The 13,815-nt window shown below is 36.8% G+C and overlaps 2 protein-coding genes across 4 annotated transcripts in view; one reads left to right on the forward strand and one right to left on the reverse strand.

The window, feature by feature from the left end:
- Positions 1-12,257, forward strand: part of ccdc24 (coiled-coil domain containing 24) — a 24,620-nt gene extending 12,363 nt beyond the window's left edge. For both annotated transcript variants that reach the window (XM_046851398.1, XM_046851399.1), the window contains exons 7-10: positions 166-220; positions 4,981-5,038; positions 6,560-6,659; positions 6,776-12,257. In XM_046851398.1, the coding sequence (XP_046707354.1) occupies positions 166-220; positions 4,981-5,038; positions 6,560-6,659; positions 6,776-7,223 (661 nt within the window). In that variant the 3' untranslated portion in view covers positions 7,224-12,257. The remainder of the gene's footprint in view (positions 1-165; positions 221-4,980; positions 5,039-6,559; positions 6,660-6,775) is intronic.
- The window catches only part of slc6a9 (solute carrier family 6 member 9), a 53,843-nt gene continuing 50,810 nt past the window's right edge, over positions 10,783-13,815 (reverse strand). For both annotated transcript variants that reach the window (XM_046851397.1, XM_046851396.1), the window contains one exon: positions 10,783-12,563. In XM_046851397.1, coding sequence (XP_046707353.1) covers positions 12,351-12,563 — 213 coding nt within the window. In that variant the 3' untranslated portion in view covers positions 10,783-12,350. The remainder of the gene's footprint in view (positions 12,564-13,815) is intronic.

Below are 13,815 nucleotides of genomic sequence, written 5' to 3' on the forward strand. Positions count from 1 at the left end.
TAAGAGAAATGTTGGGGCAAACTCAATGACTGCAAAATACTTTATGCTAATCCTGAAATCATGTTTCTGCCACTCTATTATTGTAATCATTTGTATCCCTATATAGTCAAGCTTTTTTTTCATAAAATATGATGTTTGTGTTACATCTGATTGCTTGTTTGACAGATCGGTTCTTATCGAGGAATATGAAGCGCTGAAAAATGATTTACACATGCTGCAGGTAAGATTCTGCTTTGTTGTCTGTCTATTAATCACACGCATTTTTTTTAAAAATACATTTTGCTGAAAAATTAAAAAAAATAAAGCAATGCTTGGCCATCGGGGAGTTGGAGCTGGAGCTTTAATTTCAGAATTTTTGTGTTGAAAATTGTGAGTTGAAGACATAATGTTTCATTAGTGTGGATGCCTGGGTAAGGGTCATCTCTCCCTGACTACAGGAGGTGGTTGTATTAGTGTAACACCAGATTTGCTTCACTCTACTTAAGAATGCAATATCATACTGTATACTACCTTCTATTAAAATTGTAATGGTCAGGATTGCCAGGTTTAGATCTAACTTGACAAACCCTTTCCAGTTTTTGAACATGAATTGCAAACAAGCCTAAAATGCAGTATGTTGTCCTATAATGTTTGCTCTAGATTCTTTGGATAAATTCATGAATATAATCTGGTTTATTTCACATCTCTGCTGATGATACACAGTTCTAAAAATGCACAGATGAAGAGAAATTCTATTTTCCCAAACTGTAATAAACAGAAATGCTGACTCTAGATAGTAAAGTTTTAGCCCTAGAGTTTGATAGATGTTATTTGAAAGCCTTGTAGTACTGTATGATGTCCCATAAGATGTTGTCTTTATTATTTATCTTTTATATAACCCAATAGATACATAATTCACAAATTTATTGTAGGCTTTCAGTTTTATGACGATGACACACTTATGCGTTAGGCCAAGTTCAACAACACAGCTACACACAATGGAAGAATGCTGTAACAAAATTAAATGCTGATACTATTCGGTACTAAAATGGCCACTATATTACATATTAACATTATAGGTTATATGACCACAATGAGAATTCTGAGAAAAAATCACTAAATACAAAATAAGAATAATATTCCAATCCTTTATAAAACTGTACTTGTATATTTATTTGAGGCTATCCAGTGAGGCACTGTACTTTTAATCCTTGCCCATCATCCATTAATTAAACAAGATTTTGACATCAACATTTGGCTTCATATTCCTTTCTAGCAATAACTGCACCAACCCTGTGACTCACAGACACCACCAAACTGTTGCTTGTTTTGTGTGTGTGCATGAGGGGTCTCTCTTCAGAAGGTAAATGCTAGACAATTGGGTTAAGGTCTGATGATTGGCTTGCCCGGTTTAAAACCTTCCACAATTCCCCCCGACGAAATCCTTAGTTGAATTGGAGGTGTGTTTTGGATCACCGTCTGCATAATTAAATTCCTTCTGATTAATCTGGATGATTCATTTCTGTAAATTAGCAAACAAAATGTTTTTGTGAATTCATTCTTCAGCTACCATCATGAATGAAACACTCAATAAAAATGATTGGGCTTATTCCAGAGGTAGCATGCAAGCCCAAGCCATGACACTACCACCACCACCACCATGTGTTACATAGATGAACTTGTATATTTTGGATCATGAGCAGATCCTTTGTATTTTTTTATTTCTTTGATGTTGCCTCTAAAAGTTTGCTTTAAATCCACTTTGAATCCAGTGGATTCACTTCACTTCTGCCCTGTGGAGGTTGTTTGCTGTGTCACTAACTATCATTAAAGCTTTTTTTTTTTTTTTTGTCAAAGCTCTCACAATGTTTCTGTCATCAACTGTTGTTCTCCTTGGCCAACTCACTCAATGTCTGTTGCTCATTACACCAGTGGTTTCTTTCTCTTTCAGGACATTTCAAATTGTTGTATTGGCTTTGCTCAATGACTCTGATTGATTTTCACCCATTTTCTCAGCTTCAAAATGTCTAGCTTTAATCCCATAGAAGGCTTTCTGAACATCATGCTGTCTTGTCCTTTTTTAACAACAAGCACAGTCTACACAGGTGAAACCGAAGACTAAAAGAGTAGAGTAGATCAGTCTAACAGGACACACCTGTAAGTCATATGTTCCAGTATTTTAACTTGCTTAAAAATGTAGTGGTCTGATACAAAGGGGTAGTGGTAATTATAACAATTGGTAACTAGTGGTTAGAACAATAGATCATAAGTTTCAAATGCAACAACACCAACCTGGCAAGGCTCACAGACCCAGGAGCAGATCAACCCTTATCTACACAGTTGTATAAATCAAATACTTGTGAGCAGCTCTGGATAAGGGTGTTTGCCAAATGCAGTAAAAGATGCAAAATTTGGTTCATCGTTGATCTTATACCCAAATGTCTTTAAACTACAGCCAATACAAATGAATTGGGCTTTCTGTTCCAATAGTTTCAGAGGGGACTGTAACTACTGAAAGGAGCTGAACATTATTAAGGAACACTTGTAATATATAAAGCAGTTAGGGAATGGGAACGAATAACAAAAAGCTTAAAACTCTACTGAGAGTCTAAAGAAAACTTTTTTTGGGAGGAGAAGAAAACTAGAAAGGTTAAAATAATAATAATAAATAATAATAATAATCATCAAAATTTATTCCATTTGAGTTCTGAAATCCTGAATAATTTTTTTTTCTATAACAGTGGTTCAGATTGTATTTTGAAATTGTTGTTGGCTATAACAATGGAAATCACACAATTGTTTAAAAGTTAAAGCTTATTTATCATCTCAAGAACTAAGAGTAATGATCTGCACTGTAATTAATACCAAAAGTCTGCTAGAACGGCTCAGAACCACAGGTAGCATGAACAGTTTTGCATTTACCGTATTTTCCGGACTATAAGCCGCTACTTTTTTCCCACGCTTTGAACCCCGCGGCTTAAACAATGAAGCGGCTAATATATAGATTTTTACCCAGGATATCCTGTGTTTTTCCCCGTTTCACAAGCTTCATACTAAAAAATTGAGCCCCATAACATTAGACCAATGAAATTGCCGAACAGGTTCAGTTGAACCAGTGAAACTCTTTATATTAAATCAGATGCGCTCTCACTGAATCGGGCCACACCACATCATAAATATGGATGAGGTTTCTCTGAGGTTTGACCTGCCGCTCACTCAGACTGTCAACAGGAAATGAGAATCATTCATCACGCTGAAAACAACCGGGCATGAAAACACGCACTTCACCTGTGTTCTGAGCTGCACGGCATCGGGAGAAAAGCTTCACCGATGGTGATTTTTAAACGCATGACGATGCCAAAAGATAAACTCCTGAGAGAAATTGTTGTGAAAGGAAAGAGGAAGACAGTGAGCAATGACTTTCTTGGTAGGCTACTGTTTAGATACAAGCCGTGTAACAGACACTGTCTTTTGTTAAAGCCTGTGAAAAGTTCATTAGTTTCAATGTAGACACCTGCGGCGTATAGACAGGTGCGGCGTATTTATGTTCAAAATAAAAATCTTTGTCAAATTCAGTGGGTGCGGCTTAATAGTCCGGAAATTACAGTAAGTGCCCATCACTGAAAAACTCAACAATGATGGAACCGTAATAAATGGAAATTTGGTGCCACCCAGATGAGGATGGGTTTCCTCTTTGAGTCTTGTTCCTTAAAAGGTTTCTTCCTCATGCCATCTCAGGGAGTTTTTCCTTGCCACAGTCACCACATGCTCACTCATTAGGGATAAACATTATAAGGATCAAACTTAAGGAACAAACTTATAGGCACTAAACTTATGCATTCCTTTCTATGACTTTATAACCGCTGTATCTGTGTAAAGCTGCTTTAAGACAATGTCCATTGTTAAATGTGCTATATAAATAAAACTAATTGAATTGAATTGAAGCTTTCTATTAGTAAATGTTTAACAATATGTCTGAACAATATATCCTCTTTATTAATGTCGAGAGAGAGAGAGAGAGAGAGAGAGAGAGAGAAAAGACTGCTGGGGAAAATTGTTTATTGCTATAATGTAAGTGATAACAGGAACTAACTTATATCATGGACATTTTCTACCATTATGCATGGATCTATATGGTTAACAACAAATACCTACATTTTTTTAACCTTAAATCTTACCTCTCTCCCTCTCTCCCTCTCTCTCTCTCTCTCTCTCTCTCTCTCTCTCTCTCTCTCTTTCTTTCTAAACACACACTTCCTTTACTTTGTGTTGGCACAACAGTGAACACAGTTCCAGATGTGGCACTTCTTAACCCTATCAGATGGGAAAACCACACATTCCCCTTCCCTACATTCATACTGTACTACCAACATAGCACTCAGCTTCTCCATCCTCTCTTTACTATGATTTATAATAAAATAAGTTTTAAGAAGGTACACTCACTATTACTGAGCTGTTTGGAAAGTATTTACATGTATGACTTCAAATTCAAAGCAACACCCAGTGAGAGACCCCTATTCCAAAAAAACTGCACAGTTATTATATATTTTCCTCTTGAGGGTTTGTTTCAGATGGCTTTTCTCCACACTGGGCATGCAGACAGGGCCATCTGCTTCAGCCGAACTGTAGAGGGACATCTAGCACACACTTAACACAAACAGCTGTGTCCTCCCCACTAGAATATTTAGCTGTTTAATTCATGTCAGAGCAATAAGCTCAGAGCACATAAAGAGGTTTTGATGGGTCTCACAGTGCTCCTTCACCGCCAGCTGCTGGATACCACATGCACTAATGCGAGAGCATATCTTGTGACAGCTGTGGCTTTTCAAGCAGGGATGTAATAGGTGTCTAGTCACTTAACCAAAAAACCATGACTAAGAAGTTGTGGAGTACAGCATTACTCTTACATTTAATTTTGCTTTGGTGTGCTGTTTAATCATTTATCATATATTCGCAGTGGAGCTTAAACCTTACATGAAACCTTGTATGTGTGTGTTTCAGGAGAGTGTGGAGTTGATATATATGAAGCCGAGGAGCTTCCAGGAACCCACTCTAATAGGTCAGTAGGCAGCCCTATATTTTGACTGTATTCACTGTTTTATTTTTTTATTTAGTATCCATTTCATATTAGTTATGGTAAGTATATGGGACTCACTGACTCAGCATTTTTAAGGCTGGGATTTGTGCTCACAGCTACCTTTTAGCAACTGATGTATAATTTGGATAGTCTCAGTTGCTTCCAGGTATTAATAGTGCTCAATTACTGAGTTTTACTGAAAAGTTATTTCAATTACTGAAAATGAATGAAGAAAGAAAAAATGATATATTTAGCTGAACTAAATGATCAGCTAAATATATACTTTTTTCTTTCTTCGTTCATTGTTTAACTTAGAATAATGTATACTTTTTTCCTCCTTAAAAAAAAAAGGGAAGATGAAAATAAAGACTTCATTTACAACTGCAAAGTCTTGTTTATCAGCCAATTATCAAAAAATGTTTGGAAATGTTTCAAAGGTGACTGTATCAGGGTTAAGGCAGATTAAATAATGTAGGTAACAGAATACTCAGCTGGAATAAACATCCAAAGCAGCATGAGCAAGAGCACTTTAAAGTAAATGAAAGAATAAAAGGAGACGAGAAAAAAAGGAGACCAGTATTTGTGGAAAACAGCTTTAATATATTAAACAGAATGTGTGTATGATTAATTTCGTAAAATACTCGGATTGTCACCAAAAAAGGTCTCTTGATGAACCAAATGAATTTGCGAACGTTGTGTTTTTGCAATTATGTAGCAATGGCAAAATGACCTGAGGGGTTTAGGAATCAAAAAAGGAGGTATGCGATAATTTACTTGAACATGTTGACTGTTATATAATATCGATTTAGAAATGTGGGAGACTATAAAGGTTCTTTGTAGGACCTAATTAATTAATAAATGGCCATTCAGCGCCACCCAGATGAGGACAGGTTCCCTTTCAAGTCTCAAGGTTTCTTCCTCATGTCATCTCAGGGAGTTTATTGCCTTGCCACAGTTGCGCCTGACTCACTCATAAGGAACAAACGTATACTTTTTATGATAACCTTTTATAATTCTTTATCTCTGTAAATGCTTTGAGACAAATACTTTAAAATACATTGCTAAATGGATGTGTCTGAATACAAAATATGGACATTCAAGTCAAGTCAAGAAGGTAATAGAAATAAAGTATTTTAATAACTTTAAGGAACATTTTAAACTATCATGTTATCTATTTTCAAACACATGAGCATGAGCCGCTCAATTGAGTTTCACTACCATCTAGTGGTTTTGTGATGAATTTATATCCAACTTTAATGTTCTTTCACTCTCTAAAAGGATCAGTGGTATGAAGAGCACAAAGAAATATATACTTGATTAGCATTTTTTAATTAAGCTTTTAAACCTGAGACAAACTTAAACTGTGAGATCAGTCAGTGTGTCCTGCCTCAGCACTTTGACGCAATGACAATGAATCGATATTTTAATTCATAGAATGGAAGGAACATGTTTGTGGGGTAAAAGTCTTTAATGCCAATTTTTCTGATCCCTATTTCTCCCCAGAGCTGAAAAGGGAACGGCGTCTTATCCAGCAAGACTTGAATTTGATGAAGGAATCCACAGGCACAAATCTAAAGTCTGCTGTCTCCCAGATTCCCAGCAGGTTTGATTTTGTTTTCTCCATTTATTTATTTCATATTTTTCACTATAAAACCACTGTATGTTATTTCGCTCTGTGAGATACTGAAAATATTTCCATTCTACTGCATCAATTTTCAGGGAAATGAAAATGACTGCTTTGGCAAATGATTCAGAGAAAAAGCAGCCGGTCTCACCCGTCTCACTCCGAACAGATTTTCTTCAACCAATGCCTCCTCCAGCTTTATATAAGAACAGAGCTGCTTCCCTGGGCCAAACCAGGCACAGAATTCCGCTTAAGGCTACACAGCTTCCACGGTCATCCCTGGATCTTCCACAGCTTCACAAACCGGATTTGGAGAACAACCGTATCCAACCAGTGGAACAAATGAGCTCTGCATGTTCAGCCACTCTACAGAGTTCTTCAAGCGAGTCTAAAATTGCATGTGTAGGATCAGAAACTTGTAGACTTGGCCATATCGGAGCTGAAGCTGTCCTAACACCGCTGATACCAGTCCCACCTGCAGGGCAGAGAGGCAGCAGCAGGGGGCAAAGGATGGGCAGACACCTTGTACTTCATCACACATAAAACCTCCTCAGTGCTACTGGAATTCTCTAACTCAATATTTTCTGGGATCACAGTGCATTATCTGGACTAAGATCACAGTGCATTATCTGGAAGCCAGATAGATATACTATTTACATGATAAACTATGTTGTAGAGGTTTTATGATACATGTTCACACATTCCATACATGCAAACTCAATACATTGAAACAGTTTTATGTATTTATGTATTGAAAAAATAAATACATTCGTGCAATCTTTTTCTCCAGACAGATTTTTAGGCTGATGGTATCCTAAGTCTGCAGCCTAGTGACCAAGCGTTGATGTATTCAAAGCCGTAAATGCAACTGTAAACAGCTGTTATTCCATAAAAAGATGCACAAACAGTTGATCTTTAAAATAAACTTTATTTTATCATTCGAAATTGAACCATTTAAGATACACAGCTGACGTGACTAAGACAATGTTTGATGCAATTTGGCCCTCAAATTCCAAAGACATGGCTAGATATGTTTGATAGAACGTTCTGAGTTTGTTTTTGTACATGTGCTTTACTCTCCCTCCATGCTGTTGCACCAGTTTCAGCAGGATGTGACAGTAGTGGAGATTTAAAGTAGTTGAGAGGTTATTCTATATAACATACTCCTATTAAACATCATAAAAGTGAGATTTGTAAAGTGCTGGAAAGACAGGAAAATGCCACCTGATGCATTCTGTTCGGAAATAAAAAGGACTAAGCTGAAAGAAAAAAAAAGCACAGCTTTAGTTATTTTGCTTGTATTTTAAATTATATAATGCTATACTGTCACTGTCCAAATAAAATCTAGTGTGCATTAATACATGGCAAACCCCCAAAAATATAAACTATGTTATATTTGTAGTGGAACTCAATAACAGATATGTGAGCAGCACAGACATTCAAACCAGAAGTACATATTGTGGTGTGTTACAATATCTCTATTGGAAGACCCCACAGTGCACTGTGATATTTCAGTTAAATCTGCAGCGTATTAAAAGGACTAATAATTGCACAGTGACAGATTTAGTTGAAACGTCAGTGAACCCTCTGAAACTTTACAGACCATCTCCGTTCTAAGTAAATTATAATGAATTGCCTTGTTTTGAGAATGTTGTTGAAGCTTATCTGTTATAGGCATTTTATTTTAAACATGACTTGGAGGATGGAGATGGAGATAAACTTCCTGTAAAGTTCCAGTGTCCACTGACATTTCATAGTGGATGATCACCTCCTAACCTCCTACTATGATTAGTCCTTTTAATGCAATGCCATTTACAAATTTGGCATCTGGCAGACGCCCTTATCCAGTGTGACCTACATTTATCTCATTCACACAACTGAGCAGCTATGAGGTTAAGGGTCTTGTTTAGGGGCCAAGGAGTTTCAGCTTGGTGTGGTTGGGATTTAAACTAAAGTCAAATGCCGTAACCACTAAACTACAAAGTCCCATTTAAACTGAAATGTCACAATCCAATAGAGATAGCTAGACTAGATCCTGTGTATGTTTTTTTCCCCAGATGGCTGATTGGGCAGGTTACTATCTTGCCAAACCAGAAGCTATTATAATTTAGGCCAGCTGCTGATATTGTTCTTCTCTGTATCAGTACTCCTCTACTAAGAACTCTTCTATCAAACATGTCTATCAACAGATTTTGGAATATAGTTTTAGTTGGACCAGAGTATGTAGAGTCATATTTTCCTAAAGGAGACTACAGCATGCTTTAGAGAACATGGTTCAGGCAGAACGTATTACACTGTGGTGAAAAAAAAAAAAAACTGTTTAAATCTGTGTTTGTACTGTGCACTGTAAAAGAGGTGAATATTCGTTCTTAGTTGAGCACTGTGAAAATCATTCCTCGGTGCTTCAAGTTTCAGTCCAGAGTGTTAGTTTGGCAATATTTTTTGATATCAGCTGGTTTAAGGAGCTTAAGATAAAATAAAACGGTGTCACTGCATATAGAAAAAAAAAATGGTACAACTTTAGGATAACACACAGTTTTAGTACTATAAAAATAAACCAAAAGCGACTCTCTTAAAAAGGTAAACTCTTTCTGTTAAACGACCACATGGCTAGTTACATACGCATTTCAAATGACATCAATACTGATATTATTCTGCACTAGGTAAAGACTGTGCCGAGTACACAGAAACGACGGCTAACAAAAAGAAAAACAAATTTAAAAAACCTATAATATGTTCCCCAATTACAAAGAAAAAAAATGCACATGCACACAAGTCCGCTTCTTTAATTATGTTTGAAAGCACTGAAATACAAAACAGTACAGGACCAGAGTGCACTTGCATCAGACCAAGTCTCGTCATCGCTAGCATAGACAAGAATTAACCGAATTCTACACACTAATAAAATATTCATTTCAGAGGAAGAGGTTCAGAACATCAAGTTAAATGCTAAAACAGACCCAGTTTGTGGGCTACGATTCACCGTGTGAACAGGTCCGTCATGCATCAACACCGTGCAGAAATGATTACTCGAAGGAAATTCATATACTTCTTCGTATATTTTTGTGTATCGTGATCATTGTTAAACAATTTTTATACATCGCTTCGTGCTCTTTCTACTATTTCAGGATAGCTACCGATCATGCAAAGGCTAGTTTCAGCCTCACAGACTGATGCCACTTCAGAATCATTTGCTTTTGCAGGCTGACTGGTCCCACAATCCTGTTCACTGCTTTTTAGATCGAAACACAGTGGTTCAAAGCAAAATATAGACACGCCAATTCTTTTAAAGTTAGTTAAAAATTCAGACAATGTCGGATCAACATGCTCAGCCATTTACATCGTCATTTTAACGCCTTTTGACAAAAAATAGTACCTGACTGTTCCTATCATTGGGATATTCTGATTTAAAACTGGACTTTCATAGAACATAAAAATGCATAGAAGTGCTAGCACTGCCAACCTCTAAGCAGGATGTCAGGTAAGAGCTGCACAGGTTTTAGAGGAATATCTGTTTATGGGGGGAGAGTGGAAAAAATGGCAGGGAGTTGAAATCTAAAAATTGTCCAAGCTGACAGAAAACTTACAAGTTGTCTACAAGAGGACATTAATCTCCTTTGTAATAAATAAATCTCATGTCCTGGTCAGAATTGTGAATTTCCTATATATGACTTGATGCTTATTACTAATACTGAAGCAGGGGCAGGCTTCTAAACTGTGCAGGACACCGACATGGCATCATGGCACCATTTTAATTATTGCAAAACATCAATTATTGCAGTATGAGTACATGCTTTTTTTAAATTGTAAAGTCAAGTAATGTAAAACCATTGCACTGACCAGGTTTATGCTTGTGCCTATTATTTCCTTAAATGACTCGCATTAAAGGATTGCACTGTGCTGTGCCCAACTGAGCGTCCGATACCTCTCACCTCCCTACTTCTTTTTTTTTTCCTATAATTTCCTATTGCTGTTTGTTAGTTTGTACATTATTTCTACACGTTCTGTGGGACAAGAGTATAATCTTATCATTTTTCAATCAAGAGGTTATTCAAACAAAAAAGAGAACTACAGACAAAATAAAAAGGACTTGTACAGCAAATATGACACAGTGATATATTGTTAAAAGATAAAAAAAAAAATAAAAAACAGAAATACAACCCAGGAGTTTGTTCCATTGCATCATGAAATGCACTTATAGCAGCTACATTGCTAGACCACTGCCTTCCTCTGGCACTGTCTGGCAATATCTCTAACATACTGTATACAAGTGTCCAATACACTGTGACACTAGACTAGACAGGCCTTGGTGACTTTGTGTATCTGGAATATCTGTAAACTGACAATTCCAGTAAAGAGCTCACAGCAAGACCCCCCTCCACCCCAAAAAACTTATCTGAAAAGAAAAGAAAAAAAAACTGAAAATAAGTTTACAATTGAGGAATGGTAAACGTTTACAGGTTATCACACATAATCCTCTTGTATCTTTACGAAATAAACGCACAATGATTTAGTACCATGATATACAATAAAGGTCAGTCAGTAAAGCTCTATTCTATGTATTACAAATGCTATGCAATTCAGTGAGGTCAGTAAAAAGGACTGATTTCTTTTCCATAATCAGAGTCCATCATATCTCCAGCATTAAATCTCTGTCTCCACCTTACCACTTCTCCTTCTCTATCAGTGTGGTGAGGACAGATGATCCTAAACACAAATATATAAACAAAAAGACACACAAACACTTGCACTCCAGCAGTGCCCTCAGGAAATAGGAGGTTTGTGCATATCACAATTTCTTTTTTTTGCCTTGTGTGTGTACACTACAGTACTGAGTCTATGGCAGCTCCTCTCAAGCCTTTTTTTCTCAATGATCCGCTCACTCACCACGTATTTCTATTCAGAATGGAACACTAGTCAAAACCAATGAGATGTCTCTTAAGTTTAAAATGTTAGCATGATTACAAACACTTTATAGAGGGAAAAAAATTATAGGAAATTGTGCACAACCCTGAGAATGGGTTTGGGAACTTAATGTGCTTAGATCGAGGGATTTTCCATTAGTAGCTGTTCTAAAAGCTGAAGGCAAAATATCCTTTGTGCTTTGTCTCATGCATCTCTTTAGCCCAAGTGTAAAAAGTGTTGGTTCTGTAAAAAAAAAAAAAAAAAAAAAAGAAAATAGAAGAACCACTGATAAAATACTACAAGCAAACATGGGGCAGTGGGTAACATAAAGAGAAATCCCAATCTAAAGATTGAACACGGCTGCGTTTCGATAATAGATGGTGTCTATAATCACTACAGTCAAAGAACATTTGGTCTTCAGCTTTTAACCCAACCAGCACTGTCACCACTGTACACACAACAAGCCGAAACCTACAGCTGCAGCAACAGTAGTCACATTTCCAGATAAATTTTTACATGGAAGGAGAAAGAAAACCAATATAATCCCACGCTGCACTATATATACACACGATCAAGATGCATAAAAGACTTCCTGTGTATGCATATGAACACATTTTTGTACTTACAAAAACAGCATTATTAAATTAAAAAGAACCCAAAAAAAAAAAAAAATCGAGGGGTTGGGATGAGAACCGATTCTCTCTAGAGGTTAGGTGTAATAAAGCCCTTACAATATGTAAAGGTTCAGCAGGTGTGGTCTTGCGTCTATACACTGGGTGTGGGGTTGAGCGTGGAGCCGTTGCTGCCCTTTATGGTGAGCCCGATCTCTTCCTTCTTGTCTTTATCCTGATCTTTCTCTTCATCTTTAAGAGAACGCACCTCCACGGATTCGGGGCCGGCCATGGCGTAGCGGCCCTTGCGGTGCTCTTGCAGCGCCGGGCCCCAGCTGGGATGTGGCTTTATCGAGTTCTTAAACCTCTGCAAGCAAAGCACAGAGTTTGAAAATAGATTATGAAGTGAAACACAGACGCATCTTTTCCACCTGGTGTGTTCGCTTATCGTGCTTTCAAAGCGGGGTGGAATTCATCAGAATTAGCTGAGTCAGCTGAAATAATGGAGCGGATTTAAACGAGCAGCATGCTGATGTAGATAAGTAATAGAAAACGTGCTCGGTTAAAAAGGAACATTCTAGATTAACGGCCTTTATGTGACTTCTTTCGTCCAAAGCATGAGGGTTTTTGCCCTCAGCTGTATAAAACACTTATTTGAACTTTTTCAAGCTAAATTTTGTAGCAATTTTCAGTCACTAACTGCATCATGAGTTAGTTTTAATTTCGGTATGGTAAGGGGGAAAGACATGCAAAGCATAAAATTGCTTGTTGTTTTTTTTTTTATTAATATTTGTGATCTAAACATTTAAACAGTTTACATTAAACACAAAAATTTAATTTTATTCCTGCTTGGTTAAATAAAATCGAAAATGATATTTCATAAAAAATAAAAAATAAAAATCAAATGAATGTTTATCAAATTCATTCAATACCTCGATATGCGGAATTGTCGGGATATTCTCCTCTTAAGAAAAACACTTTTTTTTCCTGGTTAGCAGCTAACGGTAGTGATTTGCATTCTTAAGCGTTTTCATGCGTGCGCAAAAACAAACCTTATTTTCCGGTACGGAGTGAGTAGCCACAGTGACACTGCGCTAGCTTTACTTTCTTTTTTATACCCCTGGCAGTGTTGTGTATTTTTTTACGTATAATAATAATCAGAGGTGGCAAAAGTACACACATCCTTTACTTAAGTAGAAGTACAGATACTCATGTTTTAAAATACTCGGGTAAAAGTTAAAGTACTGATTAAACTTTTTTACTTAAGTGAAAGTAAAGAAGTCTTGGCTCTGACATGTACTTAAGTAAAAAGTAGTTATTACTTCTACCTGTTTTAGCTGTTAACTGGACCTCTCATCATAGATAGATAGATAGATGGATAGATGGATGGATGGATGTGATAGTCTAGTGGGTTAATGTCAGGGTCCCCACAAGGATGAGTTTGAGAGTTTGATTCCTGGTTGAGCTGGTTGCTGTGTTGGTAAATAAAACTTCTGGACCTTGTCCACTCTGAAAACATTTCAATTCTGTGTTGGATTAATTTCTTGATTTCCTGGTCTTTAATGAAAGATAACACCACCAAAAAAAAAAACAAGCACTTCAGAGGTAGCTCAGTGGGT

Source organism: Silurus meridionalis, chromosome 6 (assembly GCF_014805685.1).
Source record: "Silurus meridionalis isolate SWU-2019-XX chromosome 6, ASM1480568v1, whole genome shotgun sequence".
In the NCBI taxonomy this organism is placed as follows: Eukaryota; Metazoa; Chordata; class Actinopteri; order Siluriformes; family Siluridae; genus Silurus; species Silurus meridionalis.